The sequence below is a fragment of the Sander lucioperca genome, chromosome 21 (genome assembly GCF_008315115.2).
Source record: "Sander lucioperca isolate FBNREF2018 chromosome 21, SLUC_FBN_1.2, whole genome shotgun sequence".
Taxonomy (NCBI): domain Eukaryota; kingdom Metazoa; phylum Chordata; class Actinopteri; order Perciformes; family Percidae; genus Sander; species Sander lucioperca.
The window spans coordinates 29,316,873-29,337,842 of NC_050193.1; the positions used below are offsets into that span (position 1 = coordinate 29,316,873).

Below are 20,970 nucleotides of genomic sequence, written 5' to 3' on the forward strand. Positions count from 1 at the left end.
CTACAGCTTTAAAGAGTGAAGAAAGGTGGAGGATGTTGAGCTGAGACAAGTTGAAAGATGTGTAATTAAATTCATTCAAAACAGGAGATCTCATTAAAAGACATCATAACACAACAAGTTTAGTATTGATACTAATTTAGTTTTATATAAATGTCTCTGTAATTTTATTTTTTGTAAACTGTTTTTGAGGGGTTTTAAAATAATTTATGTAACATAACTAATATAAAGAATGAGTTATAAGGTGGACTTATGAGATTGTTTGAAGTGTTATTGATTATAAAAAATACATGAAACTTATAAGTGAGACTTCTACATAAAAGGTAAAGAGCTGTGAGAAGTTGATGTAGAGTGTAAAAGAGAATGAAATCCTTTTCATTAGTTTTGTCCACCTTTTAGCTGTTGTCCAACTTCTGAAAATTGTTTTTACACAAACATTTGTCTTCATATTTAGTTTTTTATGTTGTTATTTGTTTACTACTTTGTATGTTTTTCTCCAAGATGTTGATGAATGATGCTTTATGTTTCCTAAGTACTTGGAATATTCAACTATTTTATACTTCATCTAATTTTAAATGATATTTTTACTGCTACTTATCACTCCTACTACTACCATATTGGGATTGTTTTTGTTGTTTGCTTAATTAGACTCCTGTTATTGATACAATATATTGATATCTATAATTACTAACAGAAATATCAGTCTGTGTAAAAAACTTTAGACTCCAAGGGAAGAAGCAACTGGCATCATAACACCTTGAGCCTAGGTGAAGCTATTATTTGTGAAAGCTTTTTTTTGTTTTCAGAACTCAGTCACTCCTTTTTTAGATAAGGGTGAAAAAGGGCCATAACATTTGCTCTGTGTCTCCTTCTGTCTCTTGCTTTAACAGATGTTTAGGCTAAGTAGAGAGCAGGATCAGAGGGGAAAGGTTGTAAAGTCATTGTGACTGTTTATGGTGTTTTTTCATCTGCGTAGCTGCTAAACTTATCCTGGAGGGGGGGGGTTTAAGTGAGTTCTTACTATATAGATGTATGGTTTTCTAGCTGGGTCAGAAGACCCTTTCAGATGTGCCATGAGTACTTGTGAAACTGTTTTCTCTGCATTTGCAAATGTAAATAAATACTCAAAGACCAAACTTTGGTTTAATCCTCAAATCGTCCTTATTTGTTTCATCTGGTGTTTTTGATTTGCACTCCTGCTGCTAACAAGAAAAACTTCCACTACAGTCAGTCCAGGAGACAGAAAACTCAGTCCTTCTCTGCAGGGAAGTTTCAGCAGTGGGTTACTTGATTGTTAGATACTGCCCCCCTGTGGTGAAGGGATTACATTTCTAGACTTAAATGACCTCTATTTAACAGCTTGTACTTAAAGGCTCCATTATTTCCTCTTGATCAGTTTCTTTTTAATATGAATCAGTAGTATGTTGTCAGAATCATTGTATTTTAGATTGTGAGTGGGATTTTTGGCAGTCGAAAGCTACAAAAATACATCTCCAAACATGACTGAAGATTGTCGATTTGCATTTTGAGGACTGTCAAGTCAATTCTATCAACATATTTGATTCCAATAATGCTGTCCTGGTCAAGGTTGATGTGATTTTTTTAATTCCTTTAAACTGACTGAGAGAGACCGACTGTAGTGATGATGTCTTCTATCCTGGAGCTGCTCTATGAACAGTCAATGATGTGAGTAATAACAGTCACACTAACACAGTATTGCAGTGTATTGGGGTATGGGGACTTTTCAGATTTGCTCAAAATTAAATAATTGTGATTGTAGCTAATATCTCAAAGAGTAACTCGATGAGCCCATACAGTCTTCATTATCTGATTTCCAGCTCAGAGGTGTTGATTGTTAAAAAGGATTTTACTTTTTAAATCACTATAATATCAGAATGTCAATTCTGTTTTAGGCTGGATTTGAAGTGACTTAAAGTTGAAATATTAGCAAAAACATAACTTTAAATTCAATGACGTCACTCTAAAATCTATCTACTACACATGCCCATAAACATTCTTTGTAACATACATACATTGAGATTATTCTGGTTCTAAGTTAAGAAAGTCTCTAAGATGTTTTCATTATGTCGTGTCATTAGTTCAGATCATTTCAGTGACTTCAGTGGGTTTTCTTCTTCTGTCTGTTTGCAGGTCTGCAGTCTGGATTTGTCACTCTGCCCCACCTCTCTCGCATTGACAGACAGTTTTATGATGGAGACGTCCGGAAAGGGTCTCTACCGGACAGTGGTGGCTTCACGCTGACTTGCTCAGACTCCCTCATGTCGTTCACTGTAGACCAGACGTCCAATCACAGCCAGGCAGCAGACGAGGAAGAGGAAGGAGAGGACCACAGCTCTCTAACAGAGACGCCTGTGCAGAGCCCTGAGTTGACTTCACCCAATCCTTCCATGAGTAGCAGGTCATTCAGCAGTAACCTTAACAACAGGGGGCGCTCTTGTAGCGTCGACTGGGCAGAGGAAGAGGAGGAGAGGGGGTCACTGAGGACTCCAGATGTGAGCACTGGGTCTCCTCAGAGAGCGGAGCCGGTGATGGAGGCAGAAAGGTTCCAGAGGGCGGCTGACGTGCTGTCTCGTCATTATGGTGGAGGCTCCTTCACAAAGGGAACGAGGATGAGCAACGACACCCCCTCTCCTGCTTTGTCCCAAAGCCGCAAAACACCATATGCCTTTTCTGAAGAGGAGGAAGAGGTCAAAGTCTAGATGTTGAAAGTCTTTCTGAACGAGAGCAGGAACTTCATTGATTCAATAAAACCATAGAAACCTTCCAGTGACTGGAATTCTGGGTTGATTTCAAGTCAGGGAGGCTGAACGTTGTGTGATATTCTGTTCTTCAATAGAAAGATGCTTCCTCTTCTCACATAAGGGACGTCAGTGATCAACTACCAGATCCTGGTCTGTCTTCAGTTTCTGCAGGATGGATGTTTGATGCTGATCTCGACCCTGGACCTTCCCCTCTCTCTGCACTACGTTGCTGCCATGATTTTATAGATTGTTTAAACTATTCTAAAGATAAGTCACTGAATGAGTCTGACACCACACGATGGATTCTTGTCAAGACAAAATATTAATAATGACTTTTTAGTTTCATCAGTAACAAAAATGTAAAAGAGAATAAAATATGTCACACCTGCATTAATTATCCTCATAACAGTCGACTGAATATACCCGGGAACAATGAATTTTGAATGGACTTTTTTTTCTTCTACTTTTTCCCACTGTACATAATCGATCACTTCATAATCATGATGTTCAACAGCAAAATGTGTTTTACATAAATAAAGATCTTCAGGTTCAAAGATCTGAGGCGTCAAGCTGAACCTGGAATTTGGGAAATAAAGTTTTATAACACTTGAGATAAAACCTCTGTAGATTGTAAAATAATTTACTGTAAGCAGGAATAATGGTGTTATAAACCTAACATCGTTGTACAAGTATAGCTTATATTGATCACTTCACCTGTCACGTGTATATGGGATTGTTTATCAAGCTTTTATCAGTATTAGTTTATCTTTTTCTAAAATGATAAAGCTGATGTAATAAAGGCCTGAATTCAGAATTCTGTTTCTTCTTTAACATTGTAAACTCAAATCAAAGTCCCTCAACAGCTGATAAGTTGTGTGAACAGACTTGGTTTTTGCATGAGACCATGTACCACTTTATATGAGGCGGCACAGAAAAGTTAAGTAAGGGTCAGGTAGTTGTGAGGTAAGAAAGATTAATTATTTACTACTTAGTACACTGTACTTACTTTAAACGATACTTTTAAAATGGTGCCGGTGCCTAAACGGTGCCTGAACTGATACTTTTGAAAAGATTTTTAAAAAATATGTATATATTTAAAAAAGAAAAAAGGAGCACAAAACGACAGAACGGCTTATTGCTGAGGCCATATGGTCAAAATTAAATGATTTAAAAAAAAATTTAATAACAATAACTTATTTCACCAGTAAATTGCTGGTAAAAACACCACTAGATGATAAAAGGGTATTTTACAATAACTTTGAATGCACCACGAGGCTTTCAAGGCGAGTTTCAAGGGAACGCACCATCTGTGTTGTTTTTACGACAACGGTAGCTGCAGACTACGTCTATGTGTTGGAATTAGAGCCTGGATCGGGCCGAATTTTTCCATCCGAACCCGGCCCGAGCTCGACAGAGCCGTGACCGAACCCGGCCCGAGCCCGACAGGCATTATGATATTTATACCTGATACTTATTTAGACGGCTTTTATCCTTTAGACCTCCAACAATTAATGTTAAGGGTCTCTTCAGCTAAGCCAACTACCTGTCTCTTAGACCCCATTCCAACGAAGCTACTTAAAGAAGCACTACCCGTGGTCAACACCACATTACTAGATACGATCAATATGTCCTTATTAACGGGTCACGTACCGCAGTCTTTTAAAGTAGCTGTGATAAAACCTATTCTGAAAAAACCCACCCTCGACCCTGAGGTCTTAGCCAACTATAGACCTATATCTAACCTCCCGTTTCTCTCCAAAATCCTTGAGAAGGTAGTCGCTAATCAATTGTGTGACTTTCTGCATAGAAATAGTCTATTTGAAGACTTTCAGTCAGGATTTAGAATGCATCATAGCACAGAGACGGCACTGGTGAAAATCACTAACGACCTTCTAACTGCTGCTGACAAAGGACTTGTCTCCGTACTTGTCTTATTAGATCTTAGTGCTGCATTCGACACTATTGACCATACCATCCTCTTACAGAGACTGGAACATTTAGTTGGCATTAAAGGAATCGCACTAAGCTGGTTTAAGTCCTATTTTTCTGAGCGATCCCAATTTGTTAATATTAACGATAAACCATCCAAATACGCTAAAGTTAGCCATGGCGTTCCTCAAGGCTCAGTGCTTGGACCAATTCTATTCTCTTTATATATGCTTCCTCTAGGCAATATTATTAGGAAACACTCAATTAACTTTCACTGTTACGCAGACGACACCCAATTATATCTGTCAATCAAGCCAGACGAAAGCGGTCAGTTAGCTAAACTTCAAGCGTGCATTAAAGATATAAAATCCTGGATGACCCACAATTTTCTGATGTTGAACTCAAACAAAACGGAAGTTATTGTGCTGGGACCCAAGCACCACCGAACTTCATTATCTAAATATATAGCTACCCTAGATGGTATTGCCCTGGCCTCCAGCACTACTGTCAGAAATCTAGGAGTCATTTTTGACCAGGATCTATCCTTTAACGCCCACTTAAAACAAACCTCAAGAACAGCCTTTTTCCATCTTCGTAACATTGCCAAAATCAGGAACATCCTGTCTCAAAACGATGCTGAAAAACTAGTCCATGCATTCGTAACTTCCCGGCTGGACTACTGTAATTCTTTACTATCAGGCTGCTCAAATAAGTCCCTCAAGACCCTCCAGCTGATCCAGAATGCTGCAGCACGTGTTCTGACAAGAACTAACAAAAGAGATCACATTTCTCCTGTATTAGCTTCTCTGCATTGGCTTCCTGTAAAATCCAGGATTGAATTTAAAATCCTTCTCCTGACCTACAAAGCACTAAATGGTCAAGCACCATCATACATAGAAGAGCTTTTAGTACCTTATTGTCCCACTAGAGCACTGCGCTCCCAGAACTCAGAGCTACTTGTGGTTCCTAGAGTCTCTAAAAGTAGAATCGGAGCCAGAGCCTTCAGCTACCAGGCTCCTCTCCTGTGGAACCAGCTCCCAACTTGGGTTCGGGGGGCTGACACCGTCGCCACATTTAAGAATAAACTGAAAACCATCATCTTTGATAAAGCTTATAGTTAGGGAGTGAGGAGTTGCAGCATAGTAGAGTAGAGTAGAGGGAGGCAGGAAGTACAAGCCCGTTCCGGCAGGGGAGAGTACGAGCCCGGTCCAGGGCCCCTCTCTTTAGCCTGCCTCTCTTAGTTATACTATTATAACTCTAGACTGCTGTGGGAAGCTCCTTCCAAGGACACAATGAGCCGCTCCCTCTTCTCTCTTTTCACTTGTCTCCTTTTGTGTGCATCTTAGTCCCAGAAATGCCTGTTACTAACCTAGCTCTGGGGAGTTTTCTCCCCGGAGTCCCTTTGCTTCTTCTTCACCCAGAACATCGCCTTGGAATTGGGTGGCACCTACACCGGGGTCCTGGGTGCAGCTGACGCTATGGACTTACTACACCCTGCTACGCTCTGCGATTCCCCGCAGTGTCCGACTGCGTCCTGCCGCGTCCAACCGCGTCCACCCAGGCTGCTGTGCCACACCACACCCCGTAACGCCCTGCTGTGCCCTACTATGACATGAACTACTATGACTACCATTGTGATCACTGTTTCACTATCTTTATTATGACTATTATTGCCACCATTCACCACTCCCCCAACTGGTGCCGTCAGACACCGCCTACCAAGAGTCTGGGTCTGTCCGAGGTTTCTTCCTAACAAAAAAGGGAGTTTTTCCTCGCCACTGTCGCAATAGCTACTGCTAATGCTTGCTCTTGAGGCAACCACTGTAATAGTTGGGGCTTCGTAAAGTACAGAGTTTGGTCTAGACCTACTCTATCTGTAAAGTGTCTCGAGATAACTCTTGTTATGATTTGATACTATAAATAAAATTGAATTGAATTGAATTGAATTGAATTATATCCGAGCCCGACCCGAGCCCGACACAGTTAAAATCTTGTTTTTTTTTCTCATACTAATGACACATGTACGTTTGTTTGTGTGGAAAGCCCGCTATTAAGCAACTGGAAGGCATTCAGAAATGTCAACAGATGAGTGCATCAGCGCACACGGGGGAACAAGCGCACGTTAATAAGCGTTTTTTCCTGCTTGCTTCGATTGCGACCGTGATCAGAAAACCAGGGGTGACTCGTTACCTCCAGGGTTAAAATCCCATTTCTGGTGAGCAGATGAATGAACTTGGCTTTCAGTCTGGGGTTTATCTCGCACACCGCACACACTGTGTACAAAACTTAAAACTTATTCCACCAACTCTGCTCCGGTCCTATGCTCCGGTCGCATCTACACGTCTGCTTCCTCTTTCTCTATCTCTCTTCTGCCCACTTTACACACACACTGAGCTCTCTTAAAGGAGCCGCAGCACCATTTTACAACAAATGCCTTATCGCGTTGATGTGACCGAGCCCGACCCGAACCCGACCATTATTTCTAAATATCTGTCCGAACCCGGCCCGGCCCGTCGGGTACCGTCGGGACCCGTCGGGCTCGGGTCGGGTATCCATGCCTTAGTTGGAATCCTCTACAGTGAAATACAGTCGCACCGAGTTAACTCAGTCAGTCAGGATTTTAAGCGTTCTCTTAATACATCCATGGTTTAATCCAGCTGCTAGCTAACGGTAGGCTAACGTTACCTGCTGCCAAGTGTATTATGCTAACTAGCATCACATGCAGCGATGTTTCAGTTGCCTCTAACGTCCATTTCCGAGCATCAGAGGGCAGCGCTGGCATTTCAGTGGCACCGAAATGAGGCACCGAAATCCACGTTACTATTCTGTCCGGTAGATACCGGTTGTTAAGGCACCGGTGCCGTATTAGCACCGGATGTCGGTACCCAACCCTACTCATGATAAAGTAATGAGTAATTACTAGTCAATAATTGTAATAAAGGAATGAGTTATTAGAGTTGTTACTAGTTTTGTGCTGCTCAATGACTGATTAATAGTTAATTAGTTAATTATATTATTCATGAAGAAGGGGTCAGTATGTCTAGTCACAGATATTAATGAACTAATTATTATGTAATGACTCATTATCTCCAAGTCTGTTCTCATCATTATTAATTTGGCCACAAATTAGCACATTGACCATACACTGTCCAGCATAGGTTTTAACCTAGTCTTTGTGAATAAGAGAAGTTTTTCTTGGGCCAAATATCAACAGTAGTGAAGGAATCATTTTGTTGTATACTGGCTTTGGAAAACTATTGCTCCGCCTTGTGTACTGAATGACACAGATCACCACTTATTTGCATGATATTATATCCATTTGTTCACATTGTCATTAGTCATCTAGAGGGTGGCAGTTTGTTTTCATGTCCTTAGTTGGGAAAAAAGTTTAAAGCCACTCAAGTGAATGAAAAGGTGTATTGCTGTAAATTAAAGAAAATATGCAAGGTTATTGTGTAAATAACTAAAAGACAATAAGACAGAAAAAGAGAAAATGGCTGTGATCCCGACTACGTGGACAAGCAAGACACTACATGTGCAGGCGTGGCTTCAACCAAGTGATGTAACAGAAATACAAACAGTGGCGACAGTGGAAGAGTCTAACTTCTGGAGTGATGAAGAAACACAGTTGTGAAGTAGGAGTAAATGTAAGGAGTTTAATATTTCCTGTCACTGTTTTGGTAAACAACATAACAAACAATATGATCATAACCGAGATAAACCTCATAAGCAGGTTATACATGTCCATGTAAACTCATTGTTTTCTTCTACATTTACAAGGTTTTGGAGGAAAAGAGCTCTCTTACTTTTTCTTTTTTGTTACTAATTTAAAACTAACATGCATGCAGAATATCACTAGATAGAGCTGTCTTCTGTAAATAAACATGCTTTAACAGAGTCTATTATGTTTGGTTACAAGTGTTCAGTGTTGACAGTGGTTTGTGCTGGACTGTTGTTGGATAAATCCAGAAACACCCTCAGCCCGCCTAAACCTATAAATTGTTTTCCTTGAAGTCACATGGTTTAGAGTAAATCATGAGTTACAGTAGTCATACTTTCAATTTTGACATTTGTTATTAATGATTTAAAAGTCATGTGCATGCAGAGGTTATCTGCTCCTTATACCTATCATATCAGATTTGATCAGAGAGGTGGGAGGGGTTTGTGAGAGGCAGACCGAGAATTAAACAAGCCTCTAGTCTCTCTCTATATCTAGGGATAGGACAGGAAAGATTTCTGACTAGGCAGCCACATCTACACAGACCAGGCAGAGCTAATGAGACATAATAAAAGGTGAGTTTAAACAACAAGTATGTACAGTATATATTGATTGTATTGATTTTGTGTGTAGCTCTTCTCAAGCAACTTAAGTTCAATCAGGAAAGACTTAATATCAAACATTGTTTGACATTGCACAACAGGAAAGGTGAATAAATATGAGAGGAGTCTTTGGCAATTAGATCCCATAGTGACATCATTGATTTAGGGGGGTATCCTGAGCTGTACAGGAATATCTCAGTTGGAGTCTAGGCACTGGTGGTGTTAATGAAGGGGGTAAGAGCACCTCATGGGTGCTGGTTTTGATGAAACTAGAGGTGGACGGGTTAGAGGAGGCTTGCATCGATCTGCATCAGTCAACTGTTGGAGTTGGAAGCAGGATAAGGAAGAGAGAGATCATGTAAATAAATAGAGGAAGCTTCAAGATAGAATTTCCCGTAAGCTTCATTTTCACCTTTTAAATAAACATGAACTCTTGTAGCAGCTGTAGCTCTGAAGTAACCCATGTTTAGCGTTCAGTGCGCAAATATGCACCCATGACTGCAGCGGTTTACTAAGCAAGCGAACAAGAGGGAGATAGATTGGTGTTTTTATGCACTATTGCCGATACACAACAGCACCATAAAACTCTGATTAGCCTACTGAACACATTTCAAATACCAGCCAACAAGCTGGGGTTTACAAAATCATTACTGCAGCTTTCAAAATTCCACTGCAGCTTTCCAAATACACCACACACAGCGAACCACACGCATAAACACACACGCACGCATCTTCACATAGTATTTATATTTGCACACATGGTAAAAATAATGTAGTCATATCTGTAGTGACTTAATATAATCTAAATAAGCCACTGAGGGGGAATGGCTGAACCTGTGCCGAACACGTTTTCATGGCTAAAAATAAATCAATGTCCAGTGTGCTGTATAACTTTGGATTCTCTTCCTAACCTTAACCATCTCAGCTAAATGTTTAACCCCAACCTTTAACATAACCATATCATAAAACATAATTCTAACAGTAACTTTAAGCCAAGTCATAACCTTAAAAGTACTTTTTTGAAATAGTGAGGACCGGCCAAAATGTCCTCACAATATGGTTAATGGTTATTATTTAGGACAAAATACAAAGAAAATCATGCACGCATTTGTAATGCCACCTTAGGCCTTGCTGATCAAAACAGAAAAATGTGCATTTGCTGTGATATTGTATTGTTGTATTGTCTCAATGGCTTCATCATACAGTACGACTCTGTAAAGATGAAGAGATGAGATGGAGGAAGACAACGATGACAACACAGCAGCTGGAGGAGGAGGAGAGTCTGAAACCAAATCTGTTCCATCTGCAGCCAATGAGAACGGTACTATTTAAAACAATTGATTGTACATTTGATTAACATGAACATTGATTGTATAAGTTATATTTCAGTTGAGTTTTAAATGATGTGTGGAATTAAATCATATTTAACTAATCATGTGAATATGAGAATAAATTTAACCTTTTATTTCGTCATTCCATTTCTGCAAACTATAACTTTTGCAATGCTGTTTCAGTGATTACTGCAGTGTAACATAGTGATCTTATTCTGTTTATTTTTTTTCAGTGATACCTAACACACTTGTGTTAATTGGTGATACAAATTCCATTGAGATTGGATCAAAAAACATCTTACTTGACCATGACGGACAAACTAACATGGAACAGTTTTCAACCAAACTGTATGATTTGTGTGGTCGGCACATCTCTGTCATTAACATGCTTGGTCTACAAAACATTGATAAATGCCCATTTAATCAGGAAATTCATGCATTTCTCTTACTGTTACCAAATGGTCGGCATACCAACCATTACAGTTCAGGACTGCAGTGGTTAGAAAAAGCTTTTGGGAAAGGATCACTTGATTATGTAATGACAGTTGTGACTCATAAGTCAGGTGAAAACTCTGAAAGTGCCCTGACAGACCTGAGAGCAAACAGCAGTTTTGTTGAAAAAAGATTCCACACATGTACAAGAAGTATGATGGATGAAATAGAGATAATAGCTCTGCTGGAAAAAATAGACATCATGGTCTCTGAAAATGATCACCACTGCTACAGTGGAGTGACGTGTGATGAAAATAAAAGGCAGAAACTACACCTGCTGGACTACAAATCCCACAAAGAAGAAAGAATGGATTTCTCAGTGTATCAGCAAAATCAAACAGGTGAGATTATAAAGTTAGCATTTACAGATAACACACTGCTTCATAAAGATGTGACAAAAATGAAATTAGTAATACAAAGTTATTATATCAAAGTTGTGATTTTGAACCTTTGAAAGAAGGTTTAGGTAATGGCTATTCAAAGACAGATCCAGGAAAAGTACAAAGGTACCGTAAGTAAAATGCTGTTTCCATGGACAATAAGAAAATTAATACATTTGTAACCCAGCAAAGTATTTTAATAGATATTTGAGCGTGAGAGTATAGTAGTAGTAACTGTTCTGAAACTTATAGATGTAAAAATCATGGCCAAATAATACAAACACTATTGGGTTATAATTTAAAAAAAAGTTGTAATGCACCATTCTTGATTCTCCAGTTGTATAAATAAAAATCAATAATTTCTGGGAAACTTATTAGTTATTAATCCAGCTGAACAGCGTGATTTATAAGGTTTTCTTACAGGTTGTGAAAGATTGAGACATTACCTATTATGAAAAACAAGTGATCTTATTTTTAATAACCTAAATAGTTTGGGGTGTCTCTATACTACCGATTGGTGCCTGATTAACTCATTAATATGAGGACCCTACACAAATTATAGGCATTATCCTGCAACTGTCAAGTCTCTTAATAGCACAGTACAACCAACATAACATCACATAAGTTACACAACTAACCAAAAAATGTCCAGTTAGGTGTATATATATCATATAACCCAACATACAAAAACATAAATTCAAAAACAAAAATTCTAAGATTTTCTTTGAGGTATTAAAACTTAAATGAAAGGGGGGAGTTTGTGTCTATCCAACTCAGATAAATTCACCTGCAGAAATTAAATGGAATTTAACTCAGAATATTTGCGAATATAATAAATGTAAGATGGTTAGCTAAATCAGTGTTATTTTTAAAAACCTTAATCTTGTGCAATCTGCTTTTTTCTTACAATATGCAGCAGTAGAAGAGATGGATACGAGTGCAGCTGAAATCCAGGTGAAGGTAAGATCCTTAGTTATCATCATTATAGACATCATGTGTTCAGTAAAACTGCCTATAATTAGCTGAAGTTTGGAAATGGGCATATTGTTTTACATTTCTTATTTATTTGTATTATTTTAGTGGATTGGTGCACCACTTTGTTATTGATCCCACAGTTTGTTTATAGGTCTGTCCAGTATGTTAGTCTTAGTCTGCACACTGACTCGTCTCACTGTACCACTGGAATCTGGTAATGTCTTTATCACTCGACCCATACTCCAGGAGTTGCGAGGGGCAGATTCATCCATTATCAGTACAATATCTCCTGGTGCGAAGTTCCTCTGTGGTGTGAGACACTTTTGTCTCTCCTGAAGGAATGGCAAATATTCTCTTGTCCATCTAGTCCAAAAGAGATTAGCTATATATTGTATCTGTCTCCATCGACGCCGTGCATGCTGATCGTCTTTGTCAAAGACTCCTGGTGGGATATTGGGTCGTGTTCTCATAAGCAACAGGTGATTAGGTGTTAAGGCTTCGACATTATTAGCGTCATCTGATGAGTGGGTTATCGGCCTGCTATTGATGATGGCCTCAACTTCGCACATGACGGTTTGGAGTCCTTCATCATCTAGAGTCTGTTGCTGTAACACAGAGTTCAATACTTTCCTTACAGTGCGGATTTGCCTTTCCCATACGCCACCTTGATGTGAGGCTGCCGGGGTGTTGAAAATACACTTGATACCCTTTTCTGTCATGGTGTTCTGTATTTTTGTCTGATCCAGGTTTTCCAATGCTTTACGCAGTTCCTTTTCCGCTGCGACAAAGTTCGTTCCATTGTCTGAGCGTATCATTTTACTTGTCCTCTTCTGCATATAAACCTGCGTATGGCGTTGATGCAGGAGTCTATATCCAGGCTGTGAGCAATCTCAATGTGCACAGCTCTTACAACAACAAGGCTCCTTCCACGTTTAATGTCAAATGGCCCGAAGAAGTCAACCCCCACGTTGGTAAAGGGTGGCTGATCAGGTAGTAGCCTGTCTTCAGGCAGGTCGGCCATCTTTTGTCTTCCAAACTTAGCATTGAGCCTTCTGCACACGATGCACTTTGAAATAATCCTCCTTACAGCTGAATTAGCTTGAGGGATCCAATATTTCTCTCGCAGTACTGCCAACATATAGTTGCGACCACAATGTCAAACTTCTTGGTGGATGTGTTGCAGTATGAGGTTGGCTATGGGCAGTGGTGTAGTGGTCCCTGGAGAAGTGGGTATACTCTCAGTTTTCACCTTTTAAAGTAGTCCAGAAAAAAGCCCTGTTTTAGAAACAGTGACATGTAAGACTATGATTTAGTTTACCCAAAAATCTGTCATTTCTACTTGCTCACTATTATAAAATGATCATGACTTGATTAGGAGCAGTTTGTAGTTACTACTGGTCACACAAGCAGCCTGGATGAATGTAAAATGTATTTATCATGAGGCAAACATGGTGTTATCTCTTCTCCTCTAAATGTGCAGTCAATTTGCCAGTAGTTTAAAATAATGACTCATTTGGAAACCACCTTAAAACTTACCTCAGAATTATGTCTTCCATCAACCGGGATCGGCACACCGCCGCTTGTGTTATTTCTTCAGCTGTTGTTTGGTCTGCTGCCGTTATCGTAGTCAAGTGGCACCGGCACCTGAGTTTTTTTTTGTTTTTTTTCACTGGCACCTGAGGTATTAGCGATATTTTCCTTGGCATGACCCGCCCTACTCTGCCTCTGATTGGCTCATCAGTCCTCATGCCTAAAGTTAACCAATCTAATCAGTAAAAGCAGCGAGTACCAGCCAATTAGAGGCAGAGGAGGGTGGGTCATGGCTTCACTATCCTTGAGGAAAAAATGGGCAATCTGGCTCACAGATATTACTGAATGGTGCGCATCAGGGGGGATTTAGAAGTGGGTATACGCAATGCTGACTAAAAAATAAGTAGGTATACGCCGTATACCAGCGTATACCCTGGACTACACCACTGGCTATGGGTGAACTTTTAGAGAGGATGGCTGGATGTTTAGCCTCTTGTGGCATTGCAGCTTTATTAAGGCGGCCTCCAACTCTCAGTTTACCATCTTGCAACATTGGGTTAAGTTTGTAGATCTGGATCTTTTTCTTGATTGGAGCATGTTTACTTAGAGCACAGATTTCTTCCGTGTAGTCTTGTTTCTGACTTATCCGTACTAACTCAAGTGACAACGGATGCTGCTGAAATGTTGATTTGAACTTCTTCATGTTCTGTGCAATGAGCTTGTTCTGGTTTTCAAGACTGTTATCAGACTGACTGACTGTTGTTTCAAGCTCCTTTCTCTTGTTTTTCAGTCGCATTAGTGTCCCTTTTAGTCTGAGAAACCATGCAACAGCCCTTTTTAGTCGTTGCCATGTCGAGTAGTAAGCAGAAAGCTTGTTGATTGTGTCATAGTTCTCTTGTGTGTCGGTCATGATCACTCGAGCACATGTTTTGATTTCTGGGTCTTCTCCTGTGGTCAAACATTTTTTATCCAGTTGTTTTGTCCACTCACTTTCAGGTTCCAGCAAGAAATCTGGACCATGTATCCAGACTTTGTTCTGCAGGAACTTCCTCACTTTGACTCCTCGAGAGCCCTGATCCGCTGGATTTAGCTCTGAGTTCACATAGCGCCACTGGGTAGGATGAGAATGATCCCTTATTGTAGTGACTCTGTTTGCTACAAAGGTTTTGAAGCCGGTGCTTTCATTTGAAAGATATCTGAGCACCGTATCAGTCCAGAAGACGGATTCCTGCAATGTCTTTATGGAAGTCTGGGTTTCTCTTTAGCTTCTTCTTGAGATTGTCAGCCCGCTGCTGAGCCATGCAGCGATTATTTGGCATCTTGGTGTTCTCATTTCTCATGGGTAACCTCAGACTATAATGTCCATCAACTAACTTCGTCGAACTTGAAACCAAGTGCATAAACTTGTGATCATCCTGGGACATTTCTTCCTTCTCTTCACAGCTTTGTTCTGGGAAATCTGTGTTGTACTGTTTCACTAACAGTTCTTCTGTTTCACTCACTTGAATGCGATTAGCTGTGTAGCTGTGCAGCTTACCACTGTCTGTGTTTGGGCCGTCGTCTCTTCTGAGAGGTCCATTGATCACCCGTCCCAGGGCGGTCTTAACTGCGTATGGCCCCTTTCCATCACTATTTATGACTTGCCATGGCTCAATGGCGTTTGGAACGTTGGCACCGATAAGCATTCCCACTTCTGCTTTAATGTGTGGCAGGCGTACTTCTTTCAGATACTGCCATTGTGCAATATCTTCCTGTTGCGGTATGTTGTCTTTTTCACTGGGATGTGGCTGTGTGTAAACACCCTTGGGAGTTCAATGTACGTGTTTTCTTCAAGACCACACACCTCAAGATCTGAGAGGACAACACTCTTCATTAACTTGTGATTATCAGAGTTGTCTTGAGCCATTGTGTCAAGAAGGAACTGGGTGCTCTTTCCTTTGAGATTTAGTTTCCTCTGAATGTCTTCAGTGAAAAATGTTGCTGTACTACCAGGATCTATAAAAGCGTATGTTTCCACATATCTCTCACTCTTCCCAGACTTGAGCTTAACTGGTACAACAGCGAGCAAACATTCCACTTCTCCAGCCCCAGTGTTTCCACATGACTCTTGACCCAACGACACATAGGCACTAGAAACTATGTCGTTCTCAGTGTTGCTTTCTTCCGTCTTTTCTGAACCACTGTTATCCTCTGTCTTGACATGAAGTATGTCTGGATGAGACTGGGAACAATCTGACACTTGAGTCTCCTTTTGCAAGTTTTACTAAGGTGCCCAAAGGTAAGGCATCCAAAACACAGGCCTCTAGATTTCAGGAAGTCTATCCATTCCATGTTTGTCAGCTCTTTAATTTTATTGCAGACCGAAAGAGCATGATTCTTCTGGCAAAATAGGCAGGGTTTGTGAAAGGCTGTTACAACACCTTTTACAGGGCTGTTTTTCCTTGCTGTTGCCTCCATGGTTGTGTCCTGTACACCTGTAGTAAATGTGCTTTCTCTTCGTCCGGTCTTCCTTAGATTTTCTCTTTTGTCTCCTTTTCTTTACCTTTGGTGGGTTTGCGAACCTTCTATAACATCTCCAAAAAGAGGATCCAAAGCTACTTTGGCTTGCCGATCAATGAAGTCGACTAGGTGAGAAAACCTTGCTCGTCCTCTTCCTACCTCACGGACCTCAAATGCAGGTGTTCTCCACCTCTCTCTTCTCCTATAGGGAAGCTTTGAAATAACAACTTGTATATTAGTAGGGTTATCCATTTCTTCCATGAATTCAATGTCATTCATCGTATTCCTACAACCAATCAGGAAAAGAGCATATGTGCTCATTGCTTTACCATCTTCTGGTTTAATCTGAGGCCATTTCGAAGCTTTATCCATGTAAGCATTTGCTATCTTCAACTCATCACCATATTGCCTCTGGAGTAACTTTCTGGCCTCACGGTAGCCTCTGTCAGGTGACATATGCTCACAGCTACGAACAAGCTCCTGCGGCTCCCCACTGGTATACTGCTCCAAGTAGTACAACTTGTCCTGATAACTGTCAGTTTTAGTTTTAGTTCTGTGGGCCGCACGGACATGTTTTGTAGTGACACCACCTGTGTAACCGGACCGAGCAGAATGTACCGTACACGCCAAAGTTTATTAAAGTTTATAACCCAGTGGGGTGAAACAGTAAAAAGAGTGTACCCTTCTTGTGGTTAAGTAACCAACCTTAACACGAAGGAGACAGGATATGATTCCTTGCTTTTAAAAAGTATAGTGTTATGTTTGGCAATGATATTCAATACAGGAAACATGATGCACAACATTTTTATTTATTCTTCAGGTGTTCGTTTCTCTTTTGAGGTTTTAATGGCCACAAGTGAACGATTTATTTCTGCCATTGACCGAGTTATTTCGGCTTGTTTTTCCAGCCCCTCTGCTGTCAGGAGACAGGGTCGGGGTGGTGGTCCAGCACAGAGGGCGGAGGACACGCACTCTCCCTCACAGCTGTTGCCTGGCTCTGACTCATGAAAAAAACACGAGAAAAATAAAAGACACTGCATAAACTCCGCTACTCTGTGTTTACTTAAATATAGGTACACCATGTAGGCTTAAGAGATTGCAATATAAGCCTGTTTATTACTATTAGGACTATAGCATACATATGTCAAGGATGTACATTAAATAAACTTCAGCTGGAGTCCGATTTACTACAGCAACACTGTTGACCGCATCAGTGATCTCTTTCTATTCCGCATTCTTTCTCCAGCCTTTAATAACAGTTTTCAGGCTGCCAAATAGTACACACGTTAGTGCCAATAAACCTGAGATATCAGGGTTTCAATCTCCACCTCTGAAAAGTGCCGCTTCTCAGCCGGATTACGTCTCACCATGTCGTAAATTGTAGGGGCGAGGCCTCAAAACCCAGAATATATAGGGGCGTGATATTTAAATTACGATCGTTTCCAGCCGCTGCATTTATCAATGTACGACCATTCTTACGCTCTGATTGGTGTGATATGAACGTTTCATGAATCACACGTGAAGCCTGTCGTAAGATGATTTCTGCGCTCATATCTGCGCTGGTTTCAATGTTAGGTTGATAAATGAGGGCCATTGAGTGCAGCCACAATCTAAAGGTCAACTGGCAGCACTAGTGTCAGTGTTCAGGTTTTTAGCTGTGAAAAGTACAGTATACTGTATGTTACTTTATTCAGATGACAGATACCGTTACATAAATAATTACATCACATTCCCCACAATAGAATATTAATCTATTTGAAAATGATGTTACAATACTGAACAAATGGTAGCCCCATTTATATGAGCAGTTGATTGTTCCATGTGGATAACACTGAGAAATGTGAGAATGCAATGATAATTTATTTATTTGATATTGTTTAGTGAATTGGTGTGTCACTGTGTCTTGTTGATCTTCATTGTGTTTATCTTGATGCTTATTGGCCCGGTCACAACTAAAATAGACTAGAATTTTAATTGCAATTGGTGAACTAAAGATTATATGAAAATCACCTGTTTTCCTAGTATGATCCAGTGAAAGAACATAGTGAGGCTGAACACTCGAAGATTGATGAAAGTACAACAGTAGAAGAGTCTGAAACAACTGTTCTGCGACCAATGAAAAGGTTTACTTACAATGATAATGAAGTAAATTATTTTTGTGATTAACAAATAAAGTAAATTCTGATTCTGATCGTGTTTCTATTTTCTGAGGTTAGTCAGATCAGATTTGAAGTCTCACACCTGAAAAAACAGTTATTCACAGGTGAAGATTAAAACTGTGCATATAATTTTAACTTTTCATTTTTTTCACTGTGTGATATGATTTAAGTGTTGTTGCTGTTTTCTTGTCTCACTTACTAATGAAGACATTCTTAATCTCAGATGCTCTAACCAGGTGAACTAAAGGTAATGAAATGATGTGTTTTCTTAGTGTGATCCAGTGAATGAACCTGGTGAAGGTGAAGACTCAGAGAAGAATGATGACAACACAGGAGGAGAGTCTGAATCACATCTGTATCATCTGCAAACAATGAGAGAGGTACATTTAAATAATATAATAATAATAATACTTTTACAGTAACAGATTTTAACAGTACCACCCTATTTAAATTCGAACAGTGTCAATAAAATAGGGAACTAACTAATTAAGCTAATGTGATATTTGCTGGCTTTGACCCTTACAGGAGAGGTGATGAAGTTAAAGATGTCAGCATGAAAGCAGCAGTAAGATGACTGAGGGGTCGATGGAGGAGAGTGACGCAGGAAGGACACAAGTCCAACCTCTCAGACTGTTGGGAAAAAAGGAATCTTGGGATATTTGTTGCAGCAAACTTTGTTTAAAACTAACTCTATGTTGTAAGGTAGTCAGATTATATTTGAAGTCCCACACCTGACTAAACAGTTCTTCACAGACGAGATTGAAACGGTACATTTAATTTTACCTTTAATTTATTCTTGGTTTTGTTGTAGTCTAAATTTGTAACCAGTGTGTATTTTGATCTTCATGTTCTAATCTAAATGGTTCTAAAACTGGTTAACTAATGTTAATGAAATATTTATTTTCTTAGCAGGATCCAGTGAATAAACCTGGGTGATGTTAAACAATCAAAGAATTTCAACACAACAGTAGGAGGAGATCTGAAATCAAGGCTGTAATATATGCAACAACTGATGAAGGTAACATTTTAATAAATACTTTAATAGTACAATAACATGAGAAAGTAAAAAACAGAAGTAGTAAGGCTTATAAAATAAAAAATGTTCACAGTTAACATTATTATAACAAAATTTGCTCTGACCCCTTTATAATGCAGTTTATCATTTTTCTGCAGGTACCTCAGATATCGATACAAGTGGAACAAGGAGTAAGGATATGTAATTCACAAGATTTTAAGGACTTTTGACTTCATATCCACTGTATTGTATATTAATGTTTTTGCATACAGTACATGTTGATGTACTTATTTTCAGCAGTGGGTGCACCACTTTGTTATTGATATTTTGCGTTATTATTATTGAAAACGTTGTTAATCTCAAATGATCTAACCAGATGGCGTACTATTCCAAAATGCTCGTCACCCTACTCACGCAAGAAATGCGGGGGGTACAGTCCACAGTATGCCTAAAGGCACAATTTGTGACGGTTACGACATGTTTATTTGCTTATTTACAGAAGTCAGTGAGATGTCTGAAGAGATCGACAGAAAGAAACAATATCAACATGCTTAGCAGACTTCACCTCAAGACAAATCAACAGAAGGTGACACCAGCAGATTTTCTTAAAATAGGTCCACCTGTAAAACAGGACCATGACACATCTGAGAAAGATCTACTCATACTTTCTTCAGAGGTTGATGATGTTAGACTACAGAGCCAGATATATTCTGTAAGACAAGACAGTCCTGAGGTGATCCATTTAAAGCTGATCGAGGAGTTTGAGACTGTGAGACAGACGATGATGTCTAGATGCTCTCTATAGCACAAATGTATAATCTAATCAATCAAAACAGACTAATGTACATCAATGGATGTTCAAATGGCAGTATTTCACTGCCTCAGACAGCTTTTTAAGCAGAACATGATCAAAGCTATCACATGTCAGTATGCCTTACGTGCTTGTTCGACCCAGTCACAATGGATATTGACTGTCCTCTGTGGACATTCAGGACAAATAAGAAAAGTGGAAGATAACTGAATTCAAAGATAATTCCACATTGTCACCATGAAGAGTTTGCCCTCTGCAAAGCTGAGACAGCCATGTGTCATTTTCTCCGCCTGGGTTTCACTACTCTGTCTAAATCAGCTGCATGAACACTTGACAACGACCGTCACAAACACTTCTTCACAGAAACTGTCAGTAGCACCAAGTCCGTATCTGATGGATGGTGTGGCAGAGATGCCTGGTACTGCCCTGCTGGAAAACCAATGATACCTTCACTGACTGCATTGCCTTCTGTACTCTGCATGTGATGCTCTGTCATTGAAAAACAGCGTGGACATATGACGAAAAATCTTCAGTCAATGTCGTTCTTGTACCAACTCTGGAAAAGTGACAAGTTCTGCAAGTTATCTCAGACCTTTACAGGTCTCCGAGCCTCTCATATTCTTATTGTGAAATAATTGTGGTGCAGTTCAGAGAAAGGTGGAAACTACAAAATTGGACTAAGGACAGAGCCAGTCAGATGTTCTGAAGAGCTGAACAAAGTCATTGGAAGATCTTGTCTGGACCACATTCCTCCTTCCAGCTTGAAAACC

At 39.8% G+C, this 20,970-nt stretch overlaps 1 protein-coding gene and 1 long non-coding RNA gene across 2 annotated transcripts; both read left to right on the top strand.

The window, feature by feature from the left end:
* Positions 1 to 2,114: 2,114 nt before the first annotated feature.
* Positions 2,115 to 3,573, top strand: LOC116065205 (the record flags this gene model as incomplete). Its single annotated transcript, XM_035996518.1, has 1 exon — positions 2,115 to 3,573. A coding segment is annotated over one exon (603 nt), but the record flags the coding sequence as incomplete, so codon positions are not given.
* A 5,305-nt stretch (positions 3,574 to 8,878) lies between these two features.
* Positions 8,879 to 11,192, top strand: LOC118494210. Its single transcript, XR_004896289.1, has 3 exons — positions 8,879 to 8,981; positions 10,214 to 10,329; positions 10,573 to 11,192. It is a non-coding gene; the product is annotated as an uncharacterized LOC118494210 (long non-coding RNA).
* Positions 11,193 to 20,970: the final 9,778 nt, after the last annotated feature.